General features: G+C 47.9%; 2 protein-coding genes and 1 long non-coding RNA gene across 3 annotated transcripts in view; 2 read left to right on the top strand and 1 right to left on the bottom strand.

Moving 5' to 3' along the window:
* LOC104863556 (ephrin type-A receptor 10) overlaps positions 1-5,041 on the top strand; it is a 28,136-nt gene extending 23,095 nt beyond the window's left edge. The window contains exons 11-14 of the mRNA XM_019207700.2: positions 17-166; positions 407-600; positions 1,139-1,294; positions 1,462-5,041. Coding sequence (XP_019063245.1) covers positions 17-166; positions 407-600; positions 1,139-1,294; positions 1,462-1,576 — 615 coding nt within the window. The 3' untranslated portion in view covers positions 1,577-5,041. The remainder of the gene's footprint in view (positions 1-16; positions 167-406; positions 601-1,138; positions 1,295-1,461) is intronic.
* A 6,725-nt stretch (positions 5,042-11,766) lies between these two features.
* Positions 11,767-27,480, bottom strand: Cdca8 (cell division cycle associated 8). Its single transcript, XM_010625831.3, has 10 exons — positions 27,052-27,480; positions 26,796-26,924; positions 24,451-24,491; positions 20,366-20,438; positions 17,801-17,883; positions 16,569-16,627; positions 15,524-15,619; positions 14,326-14,452; positions 13,497-13,583; positions 11,767-12,515 (listed from the first exon to the last, which is right to left on the bottom strand). The coding sequence occupies exons 1-10, from the start codon at positions 27,143-27,145 to the stop codon at positions 12,471-12,473; spliced, it is 834 nt and encodes a 277-aa protein (XP_010624133.1). The 5' UTR covers positions 27,146-27,480; the 3' UTR covers positions 11,767-12,470.
* Positions 15,550-17,848, top strand: LOC104863446. Its single transcript, XR_780578.2, has 3 exons — positions 15,550-15,896; positions 16,071-16,175; positions 16,609-17,848. It is a non-coding gene; the product is annotated as an uncharacterized LOC104863446 (long non-coding RNA).
* Positions 27,481-27,552: the final 72 nt, after the last annotated feature.

Here is a 27,552-nt window from a genome sequence, read left to right as displayed (position 1 = left end):
GTGTGCCCACTGACAGAGTGGCCGGAGCCCAGCACTCTGGGCTGCCCCTGAGATGCTTCAGTTTGGCCACTTCAGCTCTGCCAGTGATGTGTGGAGCTTTGGTGTCGTCATGTGGGAGGTGATGGCCTTCGGTGAGCGGCCCTACTGGGACATGTCTGGCCAAGATGTGAGTGACCTCTCGCTGCTTGACTTCTGACCCTCTTATCCTCCAGCTCCTTGACTTCTTCCTGTCACCCTTTACCTCCTAGCTTCAGGTCCTTTTTCTTAGTCTACTTCCCATCCTGCCCAGCCCCTAGTTGAGTCTTCCTTGGAATGGGGTGTGCATGTGCACGTGTGTGTCTGCGTCTGTACGTGTATGCTGGGGGGACCAGAGGCGTCCTGTCTTCTCCCCGTCACTGTGGCCCAGGTGATCAAAGCCGTGGAAGATGGCTTCCGGCTGCCGCCCCCTAGGAACTGTCCCTCCCTGCTGCACCAACTGATGCTTGACTGCTGGCAGAAAGACCCAGGGGAACGGCCCAGGTTCTCCCAGATCCACAGTGTCCTGAGCAGGATGGTGCAGGACCCAGAACCCTCGAAGTGTGCCGCGACCACCTGCCCCAGGTACCTTCCCATTGATCCCCAGCCATACCAGATTCAGCTGACCTCTCTCCTGAGCATCGAAAGCTTCCCTAGTATCCCAAATGCAGTACCTCGCCTGTCAAGGGACCGCCACTCAGCAGGTTGCCCCATGTAGACCTCACACTTCCCACCTGCCTCAGGTACATCTTACTTCACAGATTTTGTCCCGCGTATCCCCATACAGTGACCACTGACTAGATAAACATATTTACAGTACACCCCCAAATATAGTTCCAATAAATTCAATAAGTGAATTTATTATCCCTTGTTCCAAATATGTCACCTGCCATCCCATCGTAGGCGTGTCAGACTATCCCAGACACTACCAGTCCCTTTTGCTGGTTCAGCCCTCTACCTGCCTGAGTACCCTGGGGCTTGCCTCTTCTGGGCTGCATAGTGCCCGTATGAGCCAGGCCTGTCCCTGGGGCCTGGTTGTCTCCCCTTTCCCCATCTTTCCAGGGGAGCTTTAGGTCTGGGCACCAGATCCCACTGTCCGCTGACCACAGCTCTTCCTCCCCAGGCCTCCCACCCTCCTGGAAGACCGTGCCTTCTCCACCTTCCCTTCCTTTGGCTCCGTGGGGGCCTGGCTGGAGGCCCTGGACCTGTGCCGTTACAAGGACAACTTCGCAGCAGCTGGCTATGGGAGCTTGGAGGCTGTGGCTGAGATGACTTCCCAGTGAGTCTGAGAAGCCAAGGCAGGGACACTGCCCCTGCCTACAAGGGAAGCCCCTGCCTGTCCTGATTCTGGCCCTGCCCCACCCAGAGAAAGCGGGGAGAGCAGGGGGCTGTGTGGGAGGAGCAGAAGAGGGATTGACCAGTGGGTCTGAGCAGCCCTTGTTCCAGGGACCTGGTGAACCTGGGCATCTCCTCGGCTGAACATCAAGAGGCCCTCCTGAGTGGGATCAGCGCCCTGCAGGCTCGAGTGCTGCAGCTGCAGGGCCAGGGGGTGCAGGTGTGAGTACCCCCTTTCTTCCAAGGCAGGCCCAGGCAGCAGGGGCAGACCCAGACCTGCCCAGGACCGTGACAAACTCCACTCCACCTTGGTGGAAGTGAACACTGTCTTCCTCCCCTCGAGCCAAGAGCTGCTTTGGGGCCACAGTGTCCCCGTTTTACTGCCCGTTTCTCCCATTTTCCCCTCTGACCTAGTACCCATGGAAAAGAGGTTCAAAACCATGGGGAGGAAATTCAGGGCCTCAGGGACAGAGATGGGGTGGAGAGAGGGAGACAATAGATTTTGCTTGCCCTGGCTTATGCCCCTCTGTCTTCCACACCTGCTAGAAGCTGAGGCCTCCCTAGTGGGTGTCCCCCTTTCCCTCAGACTTGTCCGGTCAGACAGCTCTGGGTATCCTGGCCATGTGGGGCTGTGCCAGAGGGGCAGGCTCCTTACCCGCTGTGCCGTGGCTGGCTGATGTGTGTCTGGACACTGTTCTGAGGCCCAGGGAGGCAAAAGTGAAGCTGATCTCAGGCGGAAGAATCAGGAGCTGACTCTGTCCTCGCCATGAGGCTGGCAGTGCAGGGAGAAGGGGAGGGTCCTGGCTGGGCCGCATGGTCCTGGGGCTCCACATTTCCGTTCACTCTGTGAACTGACCTGGGAGAGCACGAGGGGACGTGTTCTCTCTGCGGACATCTGAGAGCCTCGGTCTCCACCCTGGGAGCTGTGAAAAGGACACTCAGAAATGGATCTCTGACAGTCTGCTCTAACCTACCTTGAGGGACAGGGAAATCAGAAGTGAGGTTGGAACCCGATCTAGGGAGGAGGCTGGCTCTGAAGAGAGTCCTCAGCCTTGCCATGTGGCACCAGCCCTGTTCTCTGGGGCAGCCCAGTGAACGCTCTGGAAGTGACCCTCCCCTGCCAGCTGTGTCCCTGAGCCCCACCTCCAAAGAGCACCTCCTCTCTCAGGCTTCTGCGGAGCCCTGGAGGAGTGGTCATGAGCTGAGTCCAAAGGTCCTTACCAGAAGGGCCCCGCAGTGGTGACTGTGTGGCCAGGGCTGTCATCGGAGGACAGAAAGACTGCGGATGTGGTCAGGGCCGTGGAGGCAGTTGGTTTGTGTCACTCGTGATAGATGCCTGCTCTGGTTTGGCTGTGTGGGGTGGGCTGGGCTGGGAAGGGAAGGGTGCAGGAGACACAGAGACTGGCACTGGGGACCCAGGCCGGCAGGGAGAAGAGCTCAGGCACCAGTCAAGCTGCATTCCACAAGTGGCCAGGATCCCCCAGGAGCCCTTGGGTCAGCAAGAGCGTGGGCTGGAGGCACTGCTGGGGATGTTCTTGACATGTGTATATTGAGGGCTGTCCAGAAAGGCATCTTGACTGAAGCATAAGTTGACAGAGCCTTGGGGAGGGGGAGGATGGAAATCTCAGCAGGCCAAGGGAGCTGGACGAGAGGAATCTGCAGGGACTAACTGAGAAGGAGCCATAGGGCTGGAAGGTAAGAGCATCTTCGGGAGGACCTGTGATGGAGGACAGTGACTCCCAGCAGTGCCTTCGGCCCCAGCTGCTCCCTTGGAGGCCCTGGCCCCACTCTGGGCTACCCCTCCTGAGATCTGCCTCAACTAAGTGGCTTTGGGGTAATGGGGCCGACTAAATACTGCTTCCCCCTGTGACAGGGTTGGTGGTCTCCTGCCAGCCCCACCCCACCCCCAGCCTCTCCGGGGAAGCCTGGGAACCAGCACCCTGTCTTGGGTGGACAGAAGCTCATCCCCCTCGGCAGCCACATCATTCTCTTAAGGTCAAAGTGCTCCCTCCCCCGGCTGTTCTGCAGAGGGTCTCCAGGCTGTGTTGGAGGACTTCGGTGTCCAGGGTAGATCTTTCCTCCACTGAGGAGTGAGGTCCAGAATTGCTATGGTTCTCAGGCCTTAGCCCTGTGCAGGTGCTGACCTGATGCGGGTGGTGGGTCTTGGGGAACCCTTTAAAGATCTATTTTTATATAGAACTTGTTCACTGGACAGGAGGAGGTGGCCTGTAGCCCCCATCGCCCCTGTCTGGGCTTGCCCAGGGAGGAAGGCGGCCTGTTGGGGAGGCGACTAATTTTGGAGATGTTTTTATATTTCTTGGGTTCTATATGCAGGACAAATAAAAACTTGTCTGTGACATTGTACCTCTTCGAGCAGCAGTTGTTTAACCTCTGAGCAGTTTCTGGGAGGGTTTCTTCGCCCCTTCCTGGGAGGGGGTTCCAGAGTATACATCTGAGGTCCCTCTGAATGGATGTGAAACAGACCCTACTCCTTTCGTGAAATAGGTCACAGGCTAGTGAGGACTCATTTAGGGAGCATGACATAATAGTGTGGTTGGGGTGTCAGGAACACTTAGGGTACCCTGGCACTATAGAAAATGGTGTCATCCAGGTTCCAGAGCGGTAAACCAAGGACAACATCCCTAAGGAGACGGTGCCCTTTCCTGAGATAGACCTTATAGAGGGCAGGCACAGGAAATCGGTTGGATGCATGTTCAAGATGCTGGTGGGATGTGCAGGCTGAGATGTCTTGGATGCAGGTGGACACCCGGGTCTGGAACCTGAAGCACAGATGTAGGCTAGTGACGGAGCTTTGGGGTCTGAAGCCTCAGTGAGGAGGTCACCTGGCTGAGTATGTGCAGGAGAGGGGAACTAGGGAAACTCCAGAATTAGGAGCTGACTGGATGGAAGGGAACAGGAGCAGTGGGAGGGAGCCGGAGGCCAGAAGGGGTTATGCCATTGCAGCCCTAGGAAGTGTGACTACAGTGTGGAAGGGACCCCAGCAGCAGAGGACGAAGAGTGACCGTGAGTCTGGATACTCAGGGACTGGATCCACTTGTCTAGACTAGTGTCAGAAGGCCCCGGAAACCGGGTGGCCTACCCAATAGGAATTGACTGCTCCACCACTGTGGGGCTGGAGTCCGAGACCAGGGTGTCAGTGGGGTTTTCTTTCTGAGCATTGTGAAGGAGGATCTGCTCTGTGTGTCCCTTCTTGGCATGTAGATGGCTTCTCTTCTCTGTCTCTGCATGGCCTTCCATGTCTGAGTCTGTGTCCAAGTTACTCCTCTGTATAGGGACAGCAGCCCGATTGGTCTGGTCCATACTGGCCCATCGTAAAGCTTCATTTAACTTAATCTCCCCATTAAAGATCCTATCTCCAAATATAGTCATATTCTGAGTTAATGGGGGCTAGGACTTCAACACAACAACCCCTACCAGTGACTTTGTGTGTCTGCAGGGCTGGAGGAGGAGTGGTAAAAGCCTCATGAGAACTGGGGTGTAGAGCTTGGGAATCTTTAGAGGAGTGCAGCAAAGGCAGGAGGAAGAATGGACTCAGATGGTGACCAGAGTGGAATGAGGGTGAGGCCAGGAGTCTTGGAACAGGCCCCAGTGCTGTGTGCACATGGCATGCACATGTGGGCATGCAGGACGTACCGTGTGTGTGTGTGTGTGTGTGTGTGTGTGTGTGTGCGCACACGCGCGTGAACGCGCTTGTCCCAGCAAGCCTTTGCCACCCTTGTTTGACTTGCTGGTGCTTTTCCTCTCCCAGCCCGGCTGCTCTTGTTCACAGGCTGTGGAAGACATCTCGCTCATCTACGTGGTCTAGGCCATGGCAGGTGCTTAGTGCATGTGATTGGATAGTGCTGATCAAACACCCAATTCCTCCCCTCCTGTGCCTGGAACCAACTGAGCTCTAATTCACTGGGACAGATGGAGATCAAAATACCAGCTCCTTGGTAAGCCTGACTGAGACTGTTGTTCACCATGTTTCTTTGAACCTAAGATGCCATCGAGTGGTAAGGTACAAGGAAAGAGACATTCCAGCCAGTTAAACCATGTGGTGCCATCTGGTTGGCAGATGCGTTTTCAAATACATCCAAATGTATAAAATGTACATCTCTGAGAAGCGAGGTACGGTACACTGGGGACAAAGGGTATTTCCCATCATTCCCTCCCCTGACCCAGACCGTCCAGCGCAGGCTGACCACATGGCACAGGCCTCCTCTGCCCACTCGGCTGTCACGTGGTGAGGAGAAGTCCAGGGTTCCTTTCTTGGGGGCAGGCAGATGTAGGAGACAGATGCCACCGATTCAAGCAGGTCTTCCTCCTACCCTAATTCCATTAAATAAGCCACTGCTTCCCATGAGGAGAAATAGATAAAGAGAGGGTTAGAGATGCTAGGAGCATTGCTCTGCTGAAGCTGGTCACGAGAGAGCATGCAAGCAGGGAAAGAAGGAAGCCCCGCGTTAACACAGGCCTGGATCCCGTGAGCCACCAGGCGGGCCTACCACGCAGGGGCAGGAATTGAAGTGGACAGTGACTTCTCTGGGCAGCGAGCCTGCTGACCTAGTTTGATGAAGTATTTGTCCACTCATCGAGCATGTAGCAGGTACCTACTAGTGGCCAGCACTGGGAAGTTAAGACTTCACTGCTTAGTGAAGGAATCAGTTAAGTAAAAATCACGAGAGGCTTGGCAATAGGGACTGACTAGGCCGGCATTCGGGAGCCCGCAGGAGAGCGTTGCCTGACTAGTCCCTGGGAAGGAGGGAGGAGGCCCCCTGGAGCATGGGGAAACCCAATGATGAGTTCGCTGCCTTTGCTAACTGGTACCTGAGTTCTAGACATCAGAGGAGGGCACCTCAGGTCCTAACATAACACCCATCACGCTGTTTAGGAGGTGAATGAAACTTACCATACCACACCATCTTCAACCTCTGTATACTCCCTTGCCATTTAAATTGAAGTGCCTGCCAGTATATTTTCCTTAGGAATGTCCCACCTGTTTTCTTAGGTGGGGCCTTGAGGTCTTGGGGCAGCAGAGAAAAGTCAGAAACTGATTCCCATCACGGACGACCTCATGATGCTATCAGCATCTTGGCAGCAGACGAGGGAGATGCTTTGACCAAAACTACTTGTGTAGGGCCAGGGAGTTAGCTCAGTGGTTCAGCCACAGAAGGTCCCAAGTTCGATGCCTGGAACAAAAAAAAGGGGGGGGGCAATCTCCAAAACTACTCCAAATTTGTTTCCCTGTTGCACACACCTTACAGGTCTTTTTTTTTTTTTTTTTCCATTACGTTCTTCTTGACCACCAGCTGGCACATTCTGACACATCAGGATGGGGTTTGCCATGTGACCTTTGCAAGCAATTTGAGGTGTATTCCTGGAGACAGAGTCTCCATTCCAATGGGCCTCGGCACGTGTCATGCAGCGTGCTTGTGGGCACTGAACATGCAGATATGGTATCTCGGTGTCAAGCATACATCTATCTTCCACTGTGCCCATCACCGAGGTTCAGAAAACGTTACACAAACCCCAGTATCAACCAAGGGGAAGTTGACAGCAGTGCAGAGGCAAGTCCTAGCAGGCTGTCAGGGAGGGGTTGGAGAGAGGCAACATATTTGATAGGTAGGATGGTACCGGAAGGATAAAAGGCTAAAGAAACACCACATCCTGTCCACAGAGATGGCACTTAGATAAAGCAATTTGGGTTCCAGATTTTCACTACATGAGGGAGCTCCCACTGAGTCGTCCCCGATTCTGATTGGACCTTTGGGGTCTTTCAGCGCTTCTATTTCTGAAACCACATAAATTATTTAGTATGAAAGTCTTAAACATGTATCGTGTTTTTTTTTTTTTTTTTTTTTTTGGTTTTTTGAGACAGGGTCTCACTATGTAGTTGAGGCTGACCTGGAACTCACTATGTAGCCCAGGCTGGTCTCGAACTCACAGCGATCCTCCTGCCTCAGCCTCCCGAGTGCTGGGATTACAGGAGTGCGCCACGACGCCGGGCCTTTGTTTTTGTTTTGTTTTTTTGGTTTTTCATGTTGAATTTCAAGTGTGTAAAATAAAAAAGGAAAGCATTATTAGAGGTTATGCACACTTTAGGCATTGAAATATACTTGCTTTTCAGGGGGCAAGCTGAGGAGGTAAGCCCTGCATTGATACATCAACTATTATTGGTAGAGATGGGTTACTCCCCTGAGAAGGTGGTCTGGTGGTTTGAAACATGCCTAGTGATACCCTATTCTCACCCCGCCCCCCATGCATTAGCTCTTCATGAGTAATCTAGCTCCTCCTCCTAAGGCACTACTTTCAACACAAAGCCCCAGGTAGGCTCCTGGGAAAGCCCGGTAGGGGACTGAGGAACCTACTCTTTATTGGAGCTCTGCGGGGGTCCCTGAGTCTGTCTGAGGTCCTGGGGGAGGGCTCCAGGCTCCTGTCTTCCCTTGGCCTAGAGCAGCTCTGCTGTGAGTTGTTTTATACCTGTAGGAAATGACACAAACTAAACTGCCCAGAGAGAAGAAGGTAGGTGACATCAGAAGTCATCTCAGGGATTTCCTGGTGCCAGAGAGGATCCTTTCTCCAAGGCCAAGGGAAGCTGCTACTCCCCTCTAGCTGACTGTGGGCCTGCGCTGCCAGATCTCATTTTTGGAGGCTAGGATCTTCATGAAAGGTCCCTATTTTTAAAATTGCTAGCAACTGAGACAGGAGCAAGATGGCAATTCTAGGCAGAAGGCATAGGCTTATTTTGCCAAAGAAAACACTGAAATTGCACCCCTATTTTGCAAAAACTACGAGTGTTTGGGAAAGATTCTGATGATGATGATAACTCTGTGAGTGACAGTGTTCAGAAGGGAGCTGCTGAGAAGCAGGCCATGAAACAGACCAAACTGGAATGCAGAAGATTACAGAGTGTATAAATGACAGAAGGAGGAAAGTAATCCCAATTACAAAGACAAAGCCCAAGTATACCCACAACTTACTAAGAGCCATTGAGATCCAAAAAAAGGAACAGGAAAAATAATGGAAAACACAGAGAACAAGAAATTGAAAAATAAAAATTTGATGATAAAGAGGCATTTTTGTCGGGGGGGGCAATCCAGGGATTGAACTCGGGTCTTTGTGCTTGTGAGGCAGGTGGCGGCACCACTGAGCTAAACCCCCGGCCCTATAAAGAGGCATCTGTGACATCTGTTTATTAAACAAAAACAAACTGCAAGAGCTGAAGAAAAGGGGCCGCCACACAAGAAACAGAAGGATCTCAGGGGGTTTTATAGGAACCTACTAAACAGCTGGTGAAGGAGTAGCTTTCATGAAACCGTTCTAGAATGAAGCTAGGGAAATGAAGACACTACTCAGATGAAGTCAGTGAAGAGCAGAACACCACAGGACACACGAGTTCTCCAGACTTGTGTAGAGGAGGAGGAAAACTCAGTTCCAGACGGTGACTTTGATACTAAGTGTGAAGACGGAAGGGAAAGGATCAGAGACTCATGGGAATTACTCCGAGCATCACAAGGATCAAACCCAAGTCATCTGTGAAGAGGCATAGTGTCAAACACCACCCAAAAGCTCCAAGTCCCAATGGCAGGAGAAAAAGGACGATCCACACCGAGAGAGGCAGGAAAACTCCAGAGGCCAGGGAAGCTATTACACTGACCGTGACCACCAAAGAGCAGAGTTCTCAGGTCCAGAGAAAGCAGTCATAGATCCCCACCAGAAGAGGTGAACAAGAAGATAAACCCGGGGGGTAGAGACCAGAGAGAGAGAGATGACAGAGTGGAAAAGGGAGAAATACTCTTCAGGACGAGACAACGGAATGATCACGATCGATACAATGAGAGAAGGTGGGGAGAGGGAAGAGAGGAGCAAAGGAAAGGAAGAACACATGAAAGGAAGGAAATATATGAAAACAATGATACAGAGATGGGGGAAGCAAGCAGTATTCAATCTGGAGAAAGAAATCACAGAAAACAAGGCGGATCAAATTCTAAGACAAAGGCAGTTTCCTGACCAGGAGATCCAGAGAAATGAGGAACATGGGAAAGGAGAAAGAGAAGCCCTCCGGAGCTGAACAGAGACTCAGAGGAAAGGCAAGAGCAGGGCAAAGAACAAACGAGAGCCCACCAGAGGCAGGGAGCAAGTTTGCAAAGGCGAACAGTGAGCCGACGGTAGTGTCAGCTAGGGAGAGCCACCTGCCCAGGCGAAGGGCATGACACAGATTAATGGCTGCCCCGCACAGGCATCTGTGGGAAAATGCGACGTGCTTTCCAGAGCCTGCTTTGTGAAGGCATAAAGAAAGGTATTAACAGTAGTTGGAGAAGGGTACTTCTAAACATATTTTCAAATTTCATTATTTTAAGTTTAAAAGTCAGCCCTTTTATCGTTTGACTGTTTGGAGTTATGTTAAGTACGTAACACCTCATTATCAATACCATATTCTTGGTTGTACTCAAGAACCACGAAAGTGTGCTAATCTCCGAGTTACCTGATGAGGAAGATTCTCTCCAGTACAATCACTCAAAAGTGAACAACTCGAGTGATGTTGTTGAGCAGTTTTATACACTTGATCTTAGCAAAAGGCTGAGAAGCGATGAGTTTTATAAATACTGTATTTCAGATAAAAATATGTAAAAATTTGAAAAGTAGGAAAATGTTATATTTCATGCTCTGAAATTTATATTAAAATATAGATCAAAAATTTTAAAATAGATTAAAACATTTTTCAAAAATTAGCCAGACATGGTGGCACACTCTTGTAATCCCAACACTCAGGAGGCTGAGGCAGGAGGATCAATGTGAGTTCGAGACCAGCCTGGGCTACACAGTGAGTTAAGGGCAGTCTCAACTACATAGTGAGACCCTGTCTCAAAAAACAAAACAAAACAAAATTTAAAAAAATTTTTAGGACTGGGTGTGTGATACACACCTGCAATCCCAGCACTTGGAAGGCTGAGGCACGAGGATTGCCACGAGTTTGGACTACATAGTGAGTTCAAGGCCAGCCTGAACTACATAGCAAATCCCTGTCTCAAAACAAAACAAAATTTAAAAAATTATAGCAACTTACCAAATATTTAAAATAAAAACCAAAACAAACAAAAAAACCAAAAACCCAAACCAACCAAAAATGTGAGGGTGAAATGTCTGTGGGCTGACACTTAAGATTTAAAATTTTTTTTGCAATATCCCAGTCTTGTGACATAGTTCAGTCCATGCCTTGAGCTTCTGCGGTGGGGAACTCTACCTTCTAAACCAGCCTCTTCCAGTCAGGCACAGTGGCAAATGTGGGTAATCCCGGCACATGAGAGGCTGAGGCAGGAGGATCACTGTGAGTTTGAGGCCAGCCTGGGCTATACAGTGAGTTCAAGGCTTTGAGCCACATGAGACCCTGCAACTACATAGCAAAAATCTCTCATCAAACAAACAAAACAAAAACAAGAAGCAAAAGCAAAGCAAAAAACCGCACTAGCTTGTTCTGTAGCATGGAATTGCCTATCTCCGTCACAGGCTTTGATTCAGCACCTATTGCATACTAAGCCATTTCCTACAACGAGGCTCATTGTGGCAGTGGTGTGAACTAGGGTGAACCTTGCCCTGGGTAAAACATGTTGGCTTCTAGGTGCTTCTTTTTGTTGTTGTTTGATTTTTGAGTCAGGATCTCACTATGTAGTTGAGACTGCCCTTAACTCACTATGTAGCCCAGGCTTGCCTCGAACTCACAGCGATCCTCCTGCCTCAGCCTCTGGAGTGCTGGGATTACAGGTGTGCGCCACGACTAGGTGCTTCTTAAAGTCAGCCCTTCTTCCCCAGTGGTGCAGTAGAAGAGGACCAGGCAGAAGCCTCAGGTGTGGTTACTTCCTTGCACTGAATAATCTTTCTGCCAAACAATGTCACTTATGAAAGGGCTCTCCATTACCGTCTGTGTCCAACAAGCTGGCTGACTAATGTCCCGTAGGAAGAACCCTTGGACACTGTGTGCTCTGAGCTGACCGCTGCAGTGTGGGAGGTCCTGGGAAGGCAGGTCCGTCAGAGCTTGGCGACTTGAAGGGTGAGCAGCACGATCACCAAGTCGCCTCACTCCTGCTCCGTTCTGGCCGAGGAAATTTCACTCCACAGCTTTACTGTAGACAGCCTTGATTTTGTTCTTCTAAACGCAAACGTGTAGCTGCTGAAGTTGGAGAAACCTGCTTGGGGGTTGAGGTCACTGGGCCCTGGATCTGGGGTGTGAACCCCCTTCAGGTACTGGAAAGATTTTGCCGACAGGAAGGGTTTTCACACCTCCTGAGGAAAGCAGTTGTCCAGTGACTCCCACTCTAACAGCTTTAGCCCCTGAACTGTCACCCTAATTCATGTGGCACAGATGAAGCTATTAATTAAAAAACCAAAGCAAACCAGAATTTATTCAAAGTTGGGATACCATTACTCAGGGAAACAGTATGTACAAAAGTCTTAGGAAAAGGGAGAATAAAACAACTTGAAAACGATTCGGTCTGTGCAGGACTGAAGTAATAACAAAATATAACAAAGAGCCACACAGGGGAAGCTATGTGCCCACAAGCCGGGGAATGAGAAAGCTCGTTCTTAAGTTCTTGGAACACAGGACATAGTTCTTCGGGGCAGCGGCTACCGAAGCACAAGGTCTCACTTGTGACTTCATGTAACTAACTAGTCCATGTCCTGGACATAGGGAAACCACATGGAACGAGGTCACCAGACAAGTAACGACTGTCCTCTGGATGACCCCATCCCCAGAAGCTGCAGTTGGCAGACTCAGCAGGGACCACGGGAGCAGAGCGCTTAGAGACAGTTACTCTGCAGTTGGTCATGTAAAACCTTAGACTACTCTTAAGCCCTACAATTCCTTTATCTAAACTCCCATTAACTAGAGGTAGAGGTGCAAGACTGGAAGCTGTCTCCAAGCAATTTTTGGTCTTTGATAAACAGGAATAAACAAAAAATGCTGTTCCACAAATCAGCTTGACACGAAGTGCTGGGCACAGCAGGTGAAAGATTCCAGAGCCCCCTTAGTACACCCGCTACTGCTGCACTGGAGGAGGAGAAATAGGAGGAGAAGGGGGAGGGGTGCACGTTCCAGTCTGCCTTGCTCTGCTGTCTTCTCATTTGTGGGTCTGTATGGTGCTGCAGATTTGGGCGAGACGGTTCTAAAAAGAGGAGTTAGAAAGTCACTTGGGAAGATAGCAGTTGGCACAAATGCCCCTCAGGTCAGCCACTTACACTCCACCCAAGCACAGGTCCGAGTGAATCTTTGCCCGCCACTGTCTGTCTGTATCACGTACTCAGTGACCGGGGTAAAATATCATCTTGAGATAGTGAAGGTATCATATGAGTATATGGAGATAGCGGTGCTTACACTCACAAGATTTGGGTGGCTGGGTGTGTGTGTGGGGGAACCCAGCTCCACCCCTGTCCCCCGCCTTTGGCTTGCCCTTCAGGGCCCCACGGAAGGGTAGGCCTAGCAGGGCTCCCACCTACCACCCAAGATCACAGATAACTGGACCAGGGGGTTTATCAGATCAGACCTGGGTGTTAAACTCTTCCCCTTGAGAATTTAAACTAAGAGAGGAAACTGAGCAGGGTTGGCACTGGAACAATAAAGTTAAGAGCTGGAGGTGTGGTCCCCCGAAGACACGCCTGAGTCAGTATTCAGGGAGAGCAGAAGCAAGAGCCCTGTGGAGGTCAGGTGCTGAGGGAGAAGGAGCAGTGCAAAGAGAAATGAGCGTCAGGCCCAGGGCTGGGGTGGTGCAGCGGTGCAGACCCCGTGAACTGCAGGCCGGGCTGTGGAGCTCTTTTTGGGATTCTGTGGGAACCCTTCAAACAAGCTCCTCCCCTCCTTGACTACTATAAGGAAATTCCAATTCCTGCGGTCCAGGGGGCCCGGGAATACCTTGGCCCCAACTGTCTGAGGCAGAACGTTAGAGCCTCAATGCCAGGCATTGGGAATTGACCAAAACCTCTACACCAATATAGGGAGTAAGCTGCTGCTATTAAGTACAAAAATAGTCAAACACCTCTTGGCGGGGAGGAGGTGAGACGGTTTTGAGGATTAAGTATTAGGCCAGACCCAAAGGACAGTCTTAAAGAGAGCTAAACCAAGACACTAGATGACGGTGAATGAGACTCACCGAGAGCTTCTTAATGTTCCCCAAGGCCTCCGGATCCAGCTGTGCAATATCAATCCTCTGCAAGTCGCTGGCCAATAACCGCATGCTCTGTGTGGAGAAAGAATGGCTCAAACTGGCATGTCCTTTCCCAGACAGACACGTCCACCCAGCAGCCCAGGGGTCCCCCGATATCCTGCGCACGGTAGCAGGAATGGCCGAGATGGAGCAACAGCAAAGTAGGCAGGAGGGGTGTTAGGCCTGAGACAATGACACCATTGGTGCTATTACTGGCTGCTGGCAAGATCACCCGGGTACCAAGGCATGCGCATGGGCTCGGAAATGCCATGCAGACCACACTGAGATGAGCCGTTCCCCTCTCAGGGGCTGAGGTCAACAGCCTGCTCTTCTCCGCCCAGAGAAACCAGGCTCAGTGTGCTTTAGAATTCCTGAACATCTCGGATGTGAAGACACAGCTCATGTGCTGCCCTTGTTACACACGACACATAGCCCAGAGGTCCCTTCCTCTGCACTCTCTTTAAGATAGCTCTATTATCGCACATACTACAGGTGTTACAGCTGAGGGCCTGTCTGACTCCTGAACTGGGCAGGAATCGCGTCTTCACTTTGAGCCTGCTGTAATCCCTGGGTACTGGTAGGTGATGAACCGACAGAACCCCGAGCCAGGCAGGGACCTTCCCAGTCCGGCCCTGCAACTGTACAGAAAACTGGATTCTGATGGAGACCAGACCCATGCAACTGAAAGGACTCTGAGGGAGAGAGGCAGCGCTCAGACAGAGAACTGCTTCAGCGAGCAGTGCACTTTGGCCTGGTTCCGGCGGCGATACTTAACCGCGCCTCCGCCCACTGGCACAGTGAGGGAGATCTCTTTGCTGTCAGCGAGGGGGCTGCCATTGACGGAGATGTTGTAAATCTGCTCTCTGGCTGCTGGAGTGCGCAGGCCTGGGGTCTTGAAGACCCTACAAAGCAGAGAAGCACTGTGAAGATGGTTTTGCAAACGTGAATGATATACCAGATGCAGTGAGCCCATCCAACCCCCAGCTGGTTTTCAAGCTGCAGCTTTCAAATCACACATTTCTAAGAAAGTGAGTTCTAAATTTAGAGGCAATTTTTTTTTTTTTTTTTTTTTTTAAAAAGCAGTAATGACTAAACACAGCTGGAGAAAGGAGGCGGTAATTATCAAACATACATCTCCCAAAAGTCAACCCTTATCTGTGTACATTTTAGGACCAAAGCTCCACATGGGTGCCAGTCATCCACCCATCCATAGAGCCAGAAATAGACTGGTTAATGTGTTCCCTGAGAATGCCTAAGTGTTTCCGTCAGGGGGAACTTCCTAGGGTCAAAGGAAGACGACGCCAATTAGATCATGATACGAATCCCCAAACCAACTTTCTCAATGCTCAAGTGTGGCTCCCATTTTCCCTTAAATGTCTCTTGCTACGTGCTCGTATGAATAAGCAGAAAAGCAGGAATTAAAAAAAGGGGAAGAATTCCTCGTTGTCTCTACCCCAGAGATAAGCACTTCTTGCTCCGCTCCCCAGGTAATTAACTAAGTAATTCCTACTGTACGTTTCCGGAAAACCTCCATGTATATAAAGCACGTGGGATCACGTTACACACTGTCCAGCAACCTGACCGTGTAGCCCCTTCCCTGGAGCACACGCACATCCAGTCTCTTGTAAGGACTAGACAGCATTTTCCACTTTGTCAACTAGCCCCCGTGGAAGGTATTATTTTGTGCTATAAACAAGTTCATCCATTTAGCCTCCAAAAAGGTGGCCTCAATTTTCGCTCTGATCAAGGGTATAGTAAAGTGCCTACCCAGCTTTCAAAAACTTCTGACCAGGATCGTCAGTTCTGTTACTGAAAACAGGCGAACCTGCACTCGGGAGGCGAACAGTGCTAAACTGAGATGGCTCCCAGGTTCGGGCTCCCAGTCCAAGGGCTCTGCAGCATTTCTTAAACTCCCCATCTTATCTGAGTGCTACTCGCTGCTGGGCTCCCACCTGCAGCCAAGCACTGCTTACCTGGAGTCAAACCGGGGTGTCATGCCTGGAGTTGGCTTTACCAGAGACAACTCCAATCGGCCCACGGCTGGGGTCACAAGGTTGTCATAGCTTGACCTACAGGTAAGAAACAGCCACGAAGTATGTCAGTTCTCAGGTGCAACAACAGCGTCAGTGGCCGCAGAGACAGGTAACGTGGACAGCGCCGATCATATCGGACACTGACCCTCCCAGCCGCCTTGAGTGAAGCGCGGTTTACATCTTCATTGACAGATGGGGAAACTCAGGTACAGAGTTTAAAGAAGTTGCTCAAGATCATACAGCTCGTTGGAGAAGAGCCGGACTCTGACCACAAGCCGTCGGTCTCTAGCACCGGACTCCCAGCCAAGCTCAGGTAACTACCTTTTGGCAATGCAAACTCCCCCCAGCTAGAATTCTTGTCCTCTCGCAAGGCACCTGGCTAATGTCCTGCTGCCTCGCTGCATCCAGGGAGACACGAGCAGCTTTCTCACTCACAGACACAGGCATCTGTACGCCTGCTTTCCTAAGCTGTGCCCTGTGCTCTCAGTCTACAGTGGAGCCCAGCGTAATCAACGCCGGCCCATGGACCGAGTGGTTTCAAGAAACCAATTATGGGAAGGTGACAGCTCGGTATCTGTACACGGACCGTCAAGTAAGTCCACATCGTATGCAGTTCCTACGATACTCTTCTGAGCCTTATTTTCCTTGTTTGGGTTGAAAAAAAAAAAAGTGGGGGAGGCTGCACATACCTATAATGCTAGCTACTCGGGAGGCAAGAAGATCGTAAGTTCAAGGCCCACCTAGGGAAGTGAGTGAGACCTTGTCCGAAAGTTAAACAACGTAAGTGTCTGGCCATGTAGCTCAGCAGTCTCTGGGTTCAATTCTTAGTACTGCACACAAAATAAAACTAAACAGTAGGGGAAGAGAGAGAACGTGGCAGACGCACTGAGAAGGCACTGGTGTAGGCCAGCGGGAGCAAACACATCCTGCTGTATAAAGTTCGCAAACAAACCCAAACCATACCTAACTTTGGAAAGCCTGTTACCTTTTGCCTTTTCCTCGAATGGACTGGGTTCTCTTCTTAGATGGAGGACACCTTTTGACCTGAAGTCACAATCAAGCAAAACTGAGGTTATACAAAGCCCAGCAGGAGGGAGAGGGAGGGAGGGTGAGAAAAGGAGAACCAGCTCTGGAAGGGAAGACGCACTGCGCAGGAGAACGTCCGCCTCACAGACGACGAAAATATCCAGAGCCTAAGTAACCGACTTATACTGGCTTACTCTAGACGCAGACTGGCTGGGACCACAAACTCAAAGGTCTGGGCCATTTACAGGCACAAGCCTTTACCTGACTGCAGCCTGGCTCACCGGCACTACTTTCTGTACTGTTGCTTGCAGTTCTTCCCTGCCCGCGTCGTACCTGATTGTGGCTCCTTAATGCCCGATGATTTTCTTCTCTTGTCTTCCGGACTGACCCAGTTTCTCTCCGTCTCTGGCTGTCCCTGCACAGTCTGCCTTAGGAGCCCCTTCCCGCCTTCCTCCGGTGCCTACCCTCGGCTCTCCTCCCTTACACTCTCCCCGTACAAGCTTTTCTCCTCCTATCCTGGGACAAGAACCTCAAGATCTGGGAGTCAGTGGGTCTCTCAATCTCCTCTTTCTCTCTGAGCTCCAGGTAAAATTCCCATCTGGCCTAGACGTCCTGGAAAAGTACTTAGCGTTTAGCAGGTCAAGCGGCTGGCACTGGCTCCGCCTTCACTCTAACCTAAACCACCACTCTGCCTCCTGGGTCCCAGTTTCATCGAATGGCAGCCGCCTACGCAAGAAAGCATTTGTCACCTCCGATTCCTTCTTCCACCGATCACGCCCAGTGTCCTTCGTAAAACATCTCAAAACCACCCACGCTTTTCACTCTGCCTCAGTTCAGCCTGCTTGGTTTCTTTGTTTTCTCTTCTTGCATTGACACTAAATTCCATTTTGAAATATCAATCTGATGTTACCATTACAGAGCTGCCCGACTGGAAACTTCCTAGCTCGGCACACAGGCCAACTATTATCTTGTCCCCGCTCTTACCCCTACCCCTAGTTTCTATTCCAGCCGTACCAAACTTCTTCCTGTTCCTCACATGGTCACTTGTGTAGTTCTACATGGAATATTCTCCCCTTTTTTTTTCTAGCTAGTAGAACCTCACCTACCTTGAACAGACTGTGTCCTAATGAGTATAGGGAGAACCTACTGGCTTCTTCCTCTAATGATCACTTTACCTGAATTCCTACTTACTCTTGCAGTTTGAAAATTCTTAGGTTTATTTTCTTCTTCTTCTTCTTCCATTATCATTTCATCCACTTGTATTACCTTTCGTTCTATGAAGAAGCAGATTGAATAGCATGTGATCTCTGATGGAACCTTGAATGCATTCACTTTTCTTATAGGAACAACTTATGCAATGTGAGACTATAATCAAGAAATAGGCTTCACACACTTCAAAAAAATTTTTTTGGTGCCAGGAATCGAACTCAGGACCTTGCGCTTGCGAGGCAGGTGGCAGAACCACTGAGCTAAATCCCCGGCCCACATACTGTTTTTCTGTCTGGTGGGGCTGAGGATTGAATCCAGTGCCTTGTGCATTCAAGGCATCCAAATTCTGCCATCAAGTCATACCCTGAGTCCCAGAAATTCATTTTTTTTAAAGGAAGAGACAGGGTTTTGCCATTAGTTCAGGTTGGTCTTGAACTTGTGGTGACCCTCCTTCCTCAGCCTCCCAAGGGCTGGGATCACAGGTGTGGACAACCATGCCCAGCAAGAAGAGGGCAGTTTAAACAAAGGAAGCCAATCGTCACCCTATGATGGCTGATGCTTGTTAGGGATGGCCTGCGTTCTGATTAAGTCAGACTCGGACCTGAGGTATGGAGCTACTATTTACTAGGTCAAAAGGCTTTAATCGAAAGTATTCCAGGCCAAGGATTTAGCTCAGTGGTTCCGCTGCCTGCCTCGCAAGCTCAAGGACCAGAGTTCGATCCCTGGTACCAAAAAGAAAAAAAGTATTCCGGTCTCCTCATCTCTAACAGGGAGCTATCACTTTACAGGGTTGTTATGAAGCTTGGAACAGGTATTCCACAAGCATAGGTCGTTACTGTTATCCCTGTATCCCTAGACCCTAGAAATGGACCTTTAGGTGCTTATTAAGTATCTGTGAGATGAATCAATCTACAGCCCAGACACAAATTAAAATAAGTATTATTATAATGTTATTTATAAATAAAATTATCATTACAGTTGTTTTAGGAGAGGCGCCTCATTTCTTTGAGCACCATACTCGCTCAACTGCATCTTATATCTTCCTCTAATAAATCCTTCTCATGCCTCTTAAAAAAACAAACAAATAAAACAATCATTTTAGGAGAAAAAGGAGTATGAAGGATGTTTAAACTGAAAGATTGAAATCTTTATTTACTTATATATTGGTTTTAAGAGATAGGGTCTCGCAAGGCAGCTCAGGCTATCCTTGAACTCACTATGCAGCCTAGGCTGGCCTCAAACTTGGGGAAATCCTCCTGCCTCGGCCTCCCAAGTGCTGGGATTACAGGTGTGTACCACCACACCCAGTGAGAACCCAATTTCTTTCTTTTTTTTTTTTTTCAGTACCAGGGATCAAACTCAAGACCTTGTGCTTACAAGGCTGGCGCAGTGCCATTGAGCTAAAGTCCTGGCACTCCAATTTTTAATATCTAAGGGCTTGTCTTAAGAAAGATAGCTCTTTTGGGGCACCACAAAAATGGAACTAGTATTGATACATAGATACCACAAAGAAACTTTGGTTCAAAATTAGAAGAACTTTCTCATCATCACAGCTGTCCAGTAATAAAATGTAGAACGTTTCACCACTAAATGCATACAACCAGGAGCTATATTATCCTGAGTAGGGATTTGATAGAGAGTTCATGGATTTAATCATGGTGGGGGGCGAGACTGGACTAAAGGCTTTAAGCTTTTTTGTCAGCTACAGCTCTGATGTATTAGAATTTCTCTTTATCTTTTAACTGTTTATAATATATTGAAGTGCAGTGGTCCTGGTGGGTTCAGTTTCAAAAAGTAAAATCATTAAGACCCTCATCATCAATGACAACTAAGCAAAACTGATGGAACTGAAAAGAGAAACCAGTATTACTTAAATGTAGAAATGACCCAAAGTGACCTGAGCGTAAATATATGGCTGAGGAACTCTAGGAATGCTCAAGCCCAGTTCTGTCATAACTTGAGGGAGCTAGGACTAGAACACGTCCTTACGAAAGCAAACATCTCATGCTCTCCTCGCTCTGCAAGGCAATTCTGATGGAAAGCCAGTCGGACTAGAAGTGTACAGTGTTTTGGCCCTTGTCAGTGAAATAAGGTTTCCACATCCAGGCCAAGGGTCAGGTCTGTCCTCACTAACGTTTAATAACTTCCCGAGTGCCGGGACTACACGTGTGTACCACCATGCCTGGCCTTTTTTTATTTTTTGAGACAGGGTTTCACTAAATGACCCAGGCTGGGCTCAGATTTGGGATCCTCTTGCCTGGCCTTCCCAAAGTGCTAGGGTCGTCAGTGTGCACCACCGAGCCTGGCTTCACACAGTTGTTCATTTCCTCTTCTCAGTTTGATGTCAGCGCACACATCAGTCTCCCCCTACTCCCCACATCAGTGGTATGAGATTGGTTAGTACAGCCCTATTTACAACTAACTGAATGCAGCAGCTCAAATCAAATTTTTGGATTTCTAAGATCGAGGACCGGAAAGAGAGAAGGAGGCCCTGCTCCTCAGACTTCAGCCTCTTTCTGATCAATAAGGGTTTTGAAAAGTACTCACTTTTGGCAGATTTCAGGGGTGTCTGAATAGCTTCTGCTGTTAGTCTGTTTATTTCTGTGATATCCACATCAGCCTGTCGCAAACACAGCAGGAAATTACCAGGTTTATTTAATCCAATGGGAGAAACAGCATATTAAGGTTAAAAAAAAATTTAAAAACATTTTATTTGATACCTGTCAAAAAAGGTGTGAGTTACAATATAGTGAACTTTCATAAACTAACTGTCATACAATCCAAAATGAAAACACTGTGGGTTGGGCCGGGGATTTAGCTCAGTGGTGCCACCACCTGCCTTGCAAGTGCAAGGTCCCGAGTTCAATCCCAGGTACCACCAAAAAAAACCAAAACCAAAACCAAAAAACACTGCGGATAACTTGCCTCTAGCCATGTATTCTGTCCCTGTTTCATTTCTTTGCCTCTAAAGGTGACCAGTCTCCCTAATCCTGTCATTGCTCAGAGATAATCACTATTATTCCACTTGCTTAAAAGAAAGTGTAGGCATCTGAGTGTGCTCACACACACACACACACACAGTTGTGTATACATACAACATACTTTTTCACAAATGCGAAAACTATGCTTAAATTTTTTGGTGGTTTTGCTTGTTTTTTTACCACTATTTGTGGTTGTACGTAATTTATTTTTACTGCTATATAATATCCTACATGATTACAGCATAATGGATTTATTCATTCTCCCATGAATAAATTTTGTGCCATTATGAACTGCCACTTTGAACTGTCTTAAATATGTGCCTGTTGCATTTGATATCAAGTTTTCTCTTGGATATACACCTGGGAAGACGTGGCATTACAGTGTTACCAGTTCCATGAATGTCATTCTTGATATTGTGCCAAACTGTTTCCTAAAGTTATACCTGCTTACTGCCCATCTGCAAACACCAGTTCCTAATGGTTCACGTCCTCTATAACGTTTGATCCTGTGTCAGACTTCTCATTCTTTTGGTAAGGCTACTGCGTCTCACTGATGCTCCTAGGACCTTCAAAAAGGCTTCCCTGGAGTAACCATTCTAATTCGATTTGTTCATGCTTGGGACCATCCATCTGTAGAGGTACAGGGAATAGCAGTTGTAGTCTTTTCCTCATGGGATGCATGTAAACCTTTGCCTAGTTATTGCAGACTGGGGATGGCCCAGGTTTCACATATGATTGGTAGGGATTATGTGCAGTGCTCAGAGAAGGATTCTGAGGCTGTTGCGACTTACAGTGCTGTAATAGATTAGTGATGTCCACCATGGTTGATAGAATGAAGTGGTGGCATTCCTGTCAACATTCTGCCATCTCTACTAACAAGTGGCACATAGTAAAGTTGTCACTGGTGGCAGGACATACACAGTACATACGAGTTAACACAGTAGGTCTAAGCCTGATACACAGTAGCAAGGCCTGTTTGCAGGATTGGACCTTGGCTGGCATCTGGGAACTTGGATTTCAGGACTCTCACCATTCTATTGTAAGAATAGCTCATTTGGCCTGGTGTGGTGGCGCATGCCTATAATCCCAGCACTCAGGAGGCTGAGGCAGGAGGACTGTCAAAAGTCAAGAGGCCTGGCCAGGCATGGTGACACACACCTGTAATCCCAGCACTTGGGGCTGAGGCATGAGGCAGGAGGACTGTCAAAAGTCAAGAGGCCTGGCCAGGCATGGTGACACACACCTGTAATCCCAGCACTTGGGAGGCTGAGGCAAGAGGATCGCTGTGAGTTAGAGACCAGCCTGAGCTATATAGTGAGTTCCAGGTCAGTCTCAACTACATAGAGAGACCCTGTCTCAAAAAAAAAAAAAAAAAAAAAAAAAAAAAAAAAGTCAAGAGGCCTGCCTGGGCTACATTGTGAGACTCTGTCTCAAAAAAAACAAACAAACAAAAAACAGGGCCAGATTTAACTCAGTGGTTCTACTGCCTGCCTTCACAAGTGCAAGGACCTGAGTTCGATCCCCGGTATCAAAACAAACAAACAAAACCTCCAACTCCCTCCCCTCAAAAACCTCAAAAAGAATAGCTTACTGTTGCTAAATTTTGTGCAACTGATATAATTCATACTGAACGCCTACTGTGTTCTGCTATGCAGAGATGCTTCCGTAGCCCCCAGTAAAAATCCTGGGCACCGAGTCTCTAATGAGCTTTTCAGGCAAACATGTTGAATGAAGCCTGGCCTGTGTCACACAGTTCCACTGGAACCGGACTCCTGGGAGCTCGTACCTGTCTCCTTTGGACTTTGCCCCATATGCTTTTTCCCTCTGCTGAGTTTGCTTCGTGTCTTTCATTGGGATAAATGATTGCCATGAGTGTGATTACTTGCTGGCTAAGTCCTGTGAGTCCACTTAGTGAATCACCAAACTTGTGGTGGTCTTGGGAGCCCCCAACACACCTCCCATATAAGAGCTTTCGAACCAAGGTATCATTCCGTCACTGGGTTTTAAATCATATGAGGTAAAGCTAGAACTCTTTGCCTGGTGTGGTGAGTGCATCTCTCTCCTATTACACCAGAAGCTCTTATTTGCAGGTCTGTATGCCTGATTAATTTAAAGAGGGATGCAGCAATTTATTGACTGACTGTAATGCTGGAGATCAAGCCCAGGGCTTCACAAATACTAGGCAAGCAAACAGTGAGCTACATCCCCAGCCACAGATACTGTGTTTTGAAATATTAGATCTGAGTCTATATCATGGGCTTAAAATGGGCCACAGAAACAAAGAAAAAGAAGGCATAGATTAAAAATGTTCTAATGCCCACCCTGCTTTTGAGACAGGGTCTCGCTGTGTAGTCCAGGCTAGCAAAAGATAATGTTCTTGCTGAAGTCACATAAGAAATTACAAGGGGAAGCTGCGTATGGTGGTGCATGCCTGTGATCCCAGCATTCGGGAGGCTGAGGCAGGAGAATCACTGTGAGTTCGAGACCAGCATGGGCTACACAGTGAGTTCTAGGTCAGTCTCAACATAGTGAGACCCTATCAAAAAAAAGAAAGAAAGAAAAAGAAATTGCAAGGGGTATAGGAGCCAAGAACTGTGAACAAAAACCAAAAATACAGTCATCCCTTGGTATCCAGGGGGATTATTCCTAGGACTCCCTTTAGATACCAAACTCCACAAATGTTCAGGGATCTTATATAAAAGGGCATGGATTTGCATATAACATATGCACATCCTGTCATACATTTTATTTTATTATTATTATTTTTTAGACACAATGTCTTGCTATGTAGTTCAGGCTAGCCTTGAACTATGTAGTGAAGACTGGCCTCAAGGTGATCCTCCTGCTTCAGCCTCCAAGGGATTACAGGTGTGTGCTACCATGCCTGGCTCTTATCATACATTTTAAATTACCTCAAGATTACTTATAATACCTAACACATTGTAAATACTATGTAGATGTCATTATTCTAGATAAGGAAGTTTTATTTTTTGTTTTGTTTTTGTTTTTTTTTGGTACCGGGGATCCAACTCAGGTCCTTGCACTTGCGAGGCAGGCCACTGAACCACTGAGCTAAATCCCTGGCCCAAATGTCATTATTCTATATAATTTTTTTTGTTTGGAGACAGGGTCTTGTTATATAGTCGAGGCTGGTCTCAAATCAGTGGCAATCCTCCCGCCGCTGCCTGAGTGCTAGAATTACACCAATTCAGCCTATTTAATGTTGTTTACAGAATAAGAAGAAAAGTCAGTACATGTTTATTATGGAGGCAATTTGTTTTCTAAATATCTTCAATCCATGGTTATTGAATCCTGATGAGGAATTTACAGATAAGGGCTGGAGGAACTGTGTACCATAATAGCATACTCTCTTTTTAGGACTCAGACCTATTTGGACTTCATGTACTCAGTGTTTGACATAACTTTAATTTTTTTTTCCTTCCTGGGGATTGAACTCTGGTCCTTGCGCTAGCAAGGCAGGCAGCAGAACCACTGAGCTAAATTCCCAGCCTTGCCATAACTATAATTTTTCACTTGACACAAATAATGTCCTTATATGGAATCTCTTCTACAGTATGTACCCCATTGGTTAAATTTTGTGATTGGATGAATCTTAAACTAGCCAGCCCAGAAATAAGACAGGTCACTTACTGTTGCTGCCTCTTCCAGGGCCTGTTTGTTTCCTCCAAGAGCTTTAAAAAGAACATTATATTTAGTTACTATCAGATTTGAATGATAAGTCATCTTTCCTAGTTCAATCAATTTTCTCTCTATAAACTGAACCAGAGTAAGCGCTTGGCCCAACATGGAAAGACCTTTACAATCTAGTCTAATCTTTCTCCAAGCATGATTCTCCCAACTCCTGACCTATTATTCTATGTTCTACCACGCCACGGTTCTTGTTATTTCCCAAATGTGACACTGATTCTCAGGATTCAGTGCTCTCGTATGATACTATTTTCTCTAGCTAAAACACTCCTGTGCATACAACAAATCTGTCATTCAACCTAAAAAACACAGCTCAAGGGCCGAAGATTTAGCTCAGTGGTTCTGCCGCCTGCCTTGTAAGCACAAGGTCCTGAGTTCAATCCCCGGTACCAAAAAAAAAAAAAAAAAGCAACAACAACAACAAAAACCTACACAGCTCAAACATCACCCTAAAACTCTGCTTATGTCCCTTATATCATAATAGATTTTGGCAAACTGTAAAAAGTTGCACAGTTAATAGTAAATTGCTAAGTAGCTCCCCCTCAGCACACTCAACTACCAAGAAGCAACTCAAAGTTGTTTAAATGTCCACTCCTGCCTTGGGCCAAGTTCTAGAGCTAATACTATGGCTTCTTACAAAAATCTGGCATAGTAAATATGCGCTGAATGAAAAGGTTTTTGTGAATTTTAGATGTAGAATAAAAATGTTGGTTCCATTCTCTTGCTAGATACCCTTGTACATAACAGTTAAGATCTCAGGCTTTGGGAACAGAATGCTTGGTGTTCAAATAGATTCTGCCACTACTAGCTTGTGAGACCTTGGGCAAAGTAACCTTTGTCTCTGTTCCTTGATTTTCTCATTTCTAAAACAGGCATAATATTAGTAAATAATTAGCTTGTTATGAGAATAAAATTAATGTAAGTAAAACATTTGGAGTAATGCCCATTTGAAATAGGAAGTGTTATGTAAATATACTTAATGCTATCTCTTTTGTGTAATTCTAATTATATACTTGGAATTGTATGTGAATTTTTACTTTTTTTTTTTTTTTTTTTGTGCCAGGGATCGAACTCGGGTCCTTGTGTTTGCAAGGCAGGCAGTGGAACCAATGAGCTAAATCCCCGGCCCGTAGGTGAATTTTTAAATAACCTTCCCCTGTAACCCATAAGCTTCCAAAGACAGGGACAATGTCTGTTGTATTCCCTGATGCATCTTCAGCACATAGCATTGTAAATATCACACACTCAACTTTTGTGAGTGAATGCCTAATTAAATAAATAACAATGAAAGTCAAAAGAATCATTTTAAATCTACATGAGCATCACACACATTTCTATCCAAGAAGGCTACATACTGAGTATTTATTAATAATAAGGAAAACAGAAAAAGTGAAATTAGTACAGCAGAAAGGACAGTCATTGCATTCTCCTGGATATTTAATAAGGGGGTGGGAAAAGAAGCTAGGAATTTTCTCTGGTTAGAAAAAAATCCTCCCGTCCTTGGAGTTTACAAGTGATATAGTCTTTGTGGGGGTGGGGGCAGTCGTACTGGAGATTGAACTCAGGGTCTTTACACTAAATTACATCCCCAGCCCATTTTTATTTTGAGACACAGATTGGCTAAGTTGCTCAGGTGAGACTTGAACCTGAAATCCTGCCTCAGCCTCCCAGAGTGTTAGGGTTATAGGTGTTGTGCCGCCACTCCTGGCTTGATTTGCCCATTTTTACTTTTTTCTTTTTTTGGTACCGGGGATCGCACTCGGGTCCTTGCGATTGCGAGGCAGGCCACCGAACTGCTGAGCTAAATCCAGGGCCCTACTTGCCCATTTTTAAATGGACAGTTTTCACAAGCTACAGAAAGAGTTGCTTGGGGTAACTCTTCCAGCTGAGCTCCAATAAACTAAGTCATTTATTCATTCGTTTTTACATAGTTGGAAAACACATACGAGTAATATTTTGTGAAGTTTGAAAATTATGTAAAATTTGCATTTCAGTGTCCACAAATAAAATTTTATTGGAATACAGTCCATTCATTATATCTGTTCTGAGTAGGTTGACTGGACCCTCTGGCCCAAGAAGAATGAAATATTTGTTGCCTGGCCCTTTGCCCAGGGCTGGGGGATGGGCACTGGATGACAGTTCCTGCTACGGTCCCAAGTTGCAACTTTCCACAGGTGGTCACGTTGGACCTCCTTCCGCAGGAGACATCTGAGTTAGTCCTTTCTAAAGCTGTCAGGATAACCACAGATGGCTACAGGCCGCGGCCTGGGGAAACTAACAGCTCTTACCGAAGTATTCGAGCCAGTTCATCTCGCGCAGCGCCTTGGGGAGCCGCAGGATCTCGATGTTATACAGGTTATCCACCTCCTTGAGGAGGTTCTGCCTGTCTGACTCAATCTGCTTGATCCGTACTTGCACTACGAAAGCGCAGAGACAACAGGACAGGGGTCACTAAGAGGGTAAATCAATGTTGCCGGCGCCCCAATCCTCCAGCACCCCGCGATCGCCGCAGGTAGTTGCGACGGCCGGGAATCCGCCCCTTACCTTCACGATCGAAGTCCTTAAGAAACGAGGCGAGTTTTCGACTCCTTAACGAGTTGGTCTTGGCCGCCCGACTGCTACCCTTCCTAGGAGCCATGGTGCTTGGGTGGAGGCTGCGGATCCGGGTACTGAGCCACAGGGGTTCAGCGGTGGAGACGAGGGCAGGGAACGTAAGGGGCTGCGAAGAGGCAGAGAGTACGAGCGGAAAACGTCCTTCAGGGTCTTGGAATAAAGAAGTCGGGAAGCACGAACCTATGGATCACGTAGAAAGGGCCGAGAAAAAACTCGCAGTCGTAGCTGAGGATCAGCTCTGCACCTAACCGCCAACCAATTTAAACTCAACTCCCACAGGCTAGCGAATGAGACGTCGCTGTCTTAGGACGGTCCAACAACACCCAATCACAAGAAAGTCCCACCACCAGGCAGCCAGTCACACTTAGACTTCAATGCCCAGAAGTCTTTGCAGTTTGACGACATAGTCTTACTATCAGTAGTCGCGGGAGA

The sequence above is a fragment of the Fukomys damarensis genome, unplaced genomic scaffold, assembly GCF_012274545.1.
Source record: "Fukomys damarensis isolate Sample0158 unplaced genomic scaffold, DMR_v1.0_HiC HiC_scaffold_23, whole genome shotgun sequence".
Lineage (NCBI taxonomy): Eukaryota > Metazoa > Chordata > Mammalia > Rodentia > Bathyergidae > Fukomys > Fukomys damarensis.
The sequence above is the reverse complement of the archived record's forward strand: the minus strand, read 5'-3'. Positions and strand labels throughout refer to the sequence as shown.

What these genes read in the sequence shown, in the direction of transcription:
- Cdca8 (XM_010625831.3), bottom strand. Translation starts at nt 27,145, where the DNA reads ATGGCTCCTAGGAAGGGTAGCAGTCGGGCGGCCAAGACCAACTCGTTA. An exon ending in GAACTGGCTCGAATACTTCG is followed by an intron (nt 24,492 to 26,795) that starts GTAAGAGCTGTT and finishes TTCTTTTTAAAG; the next exon opens with CTCTTGGAGGAAACAAACAG. An exon ending in GGAACATTAAGAAGCTCTCG is followed by an intron (nt 12,516 to 13,496) that starts GTGAGTCTCATT and finishes TCCTCTTTTTAG; the next exon opens with AACCGTCTCGCCCAAATCTG.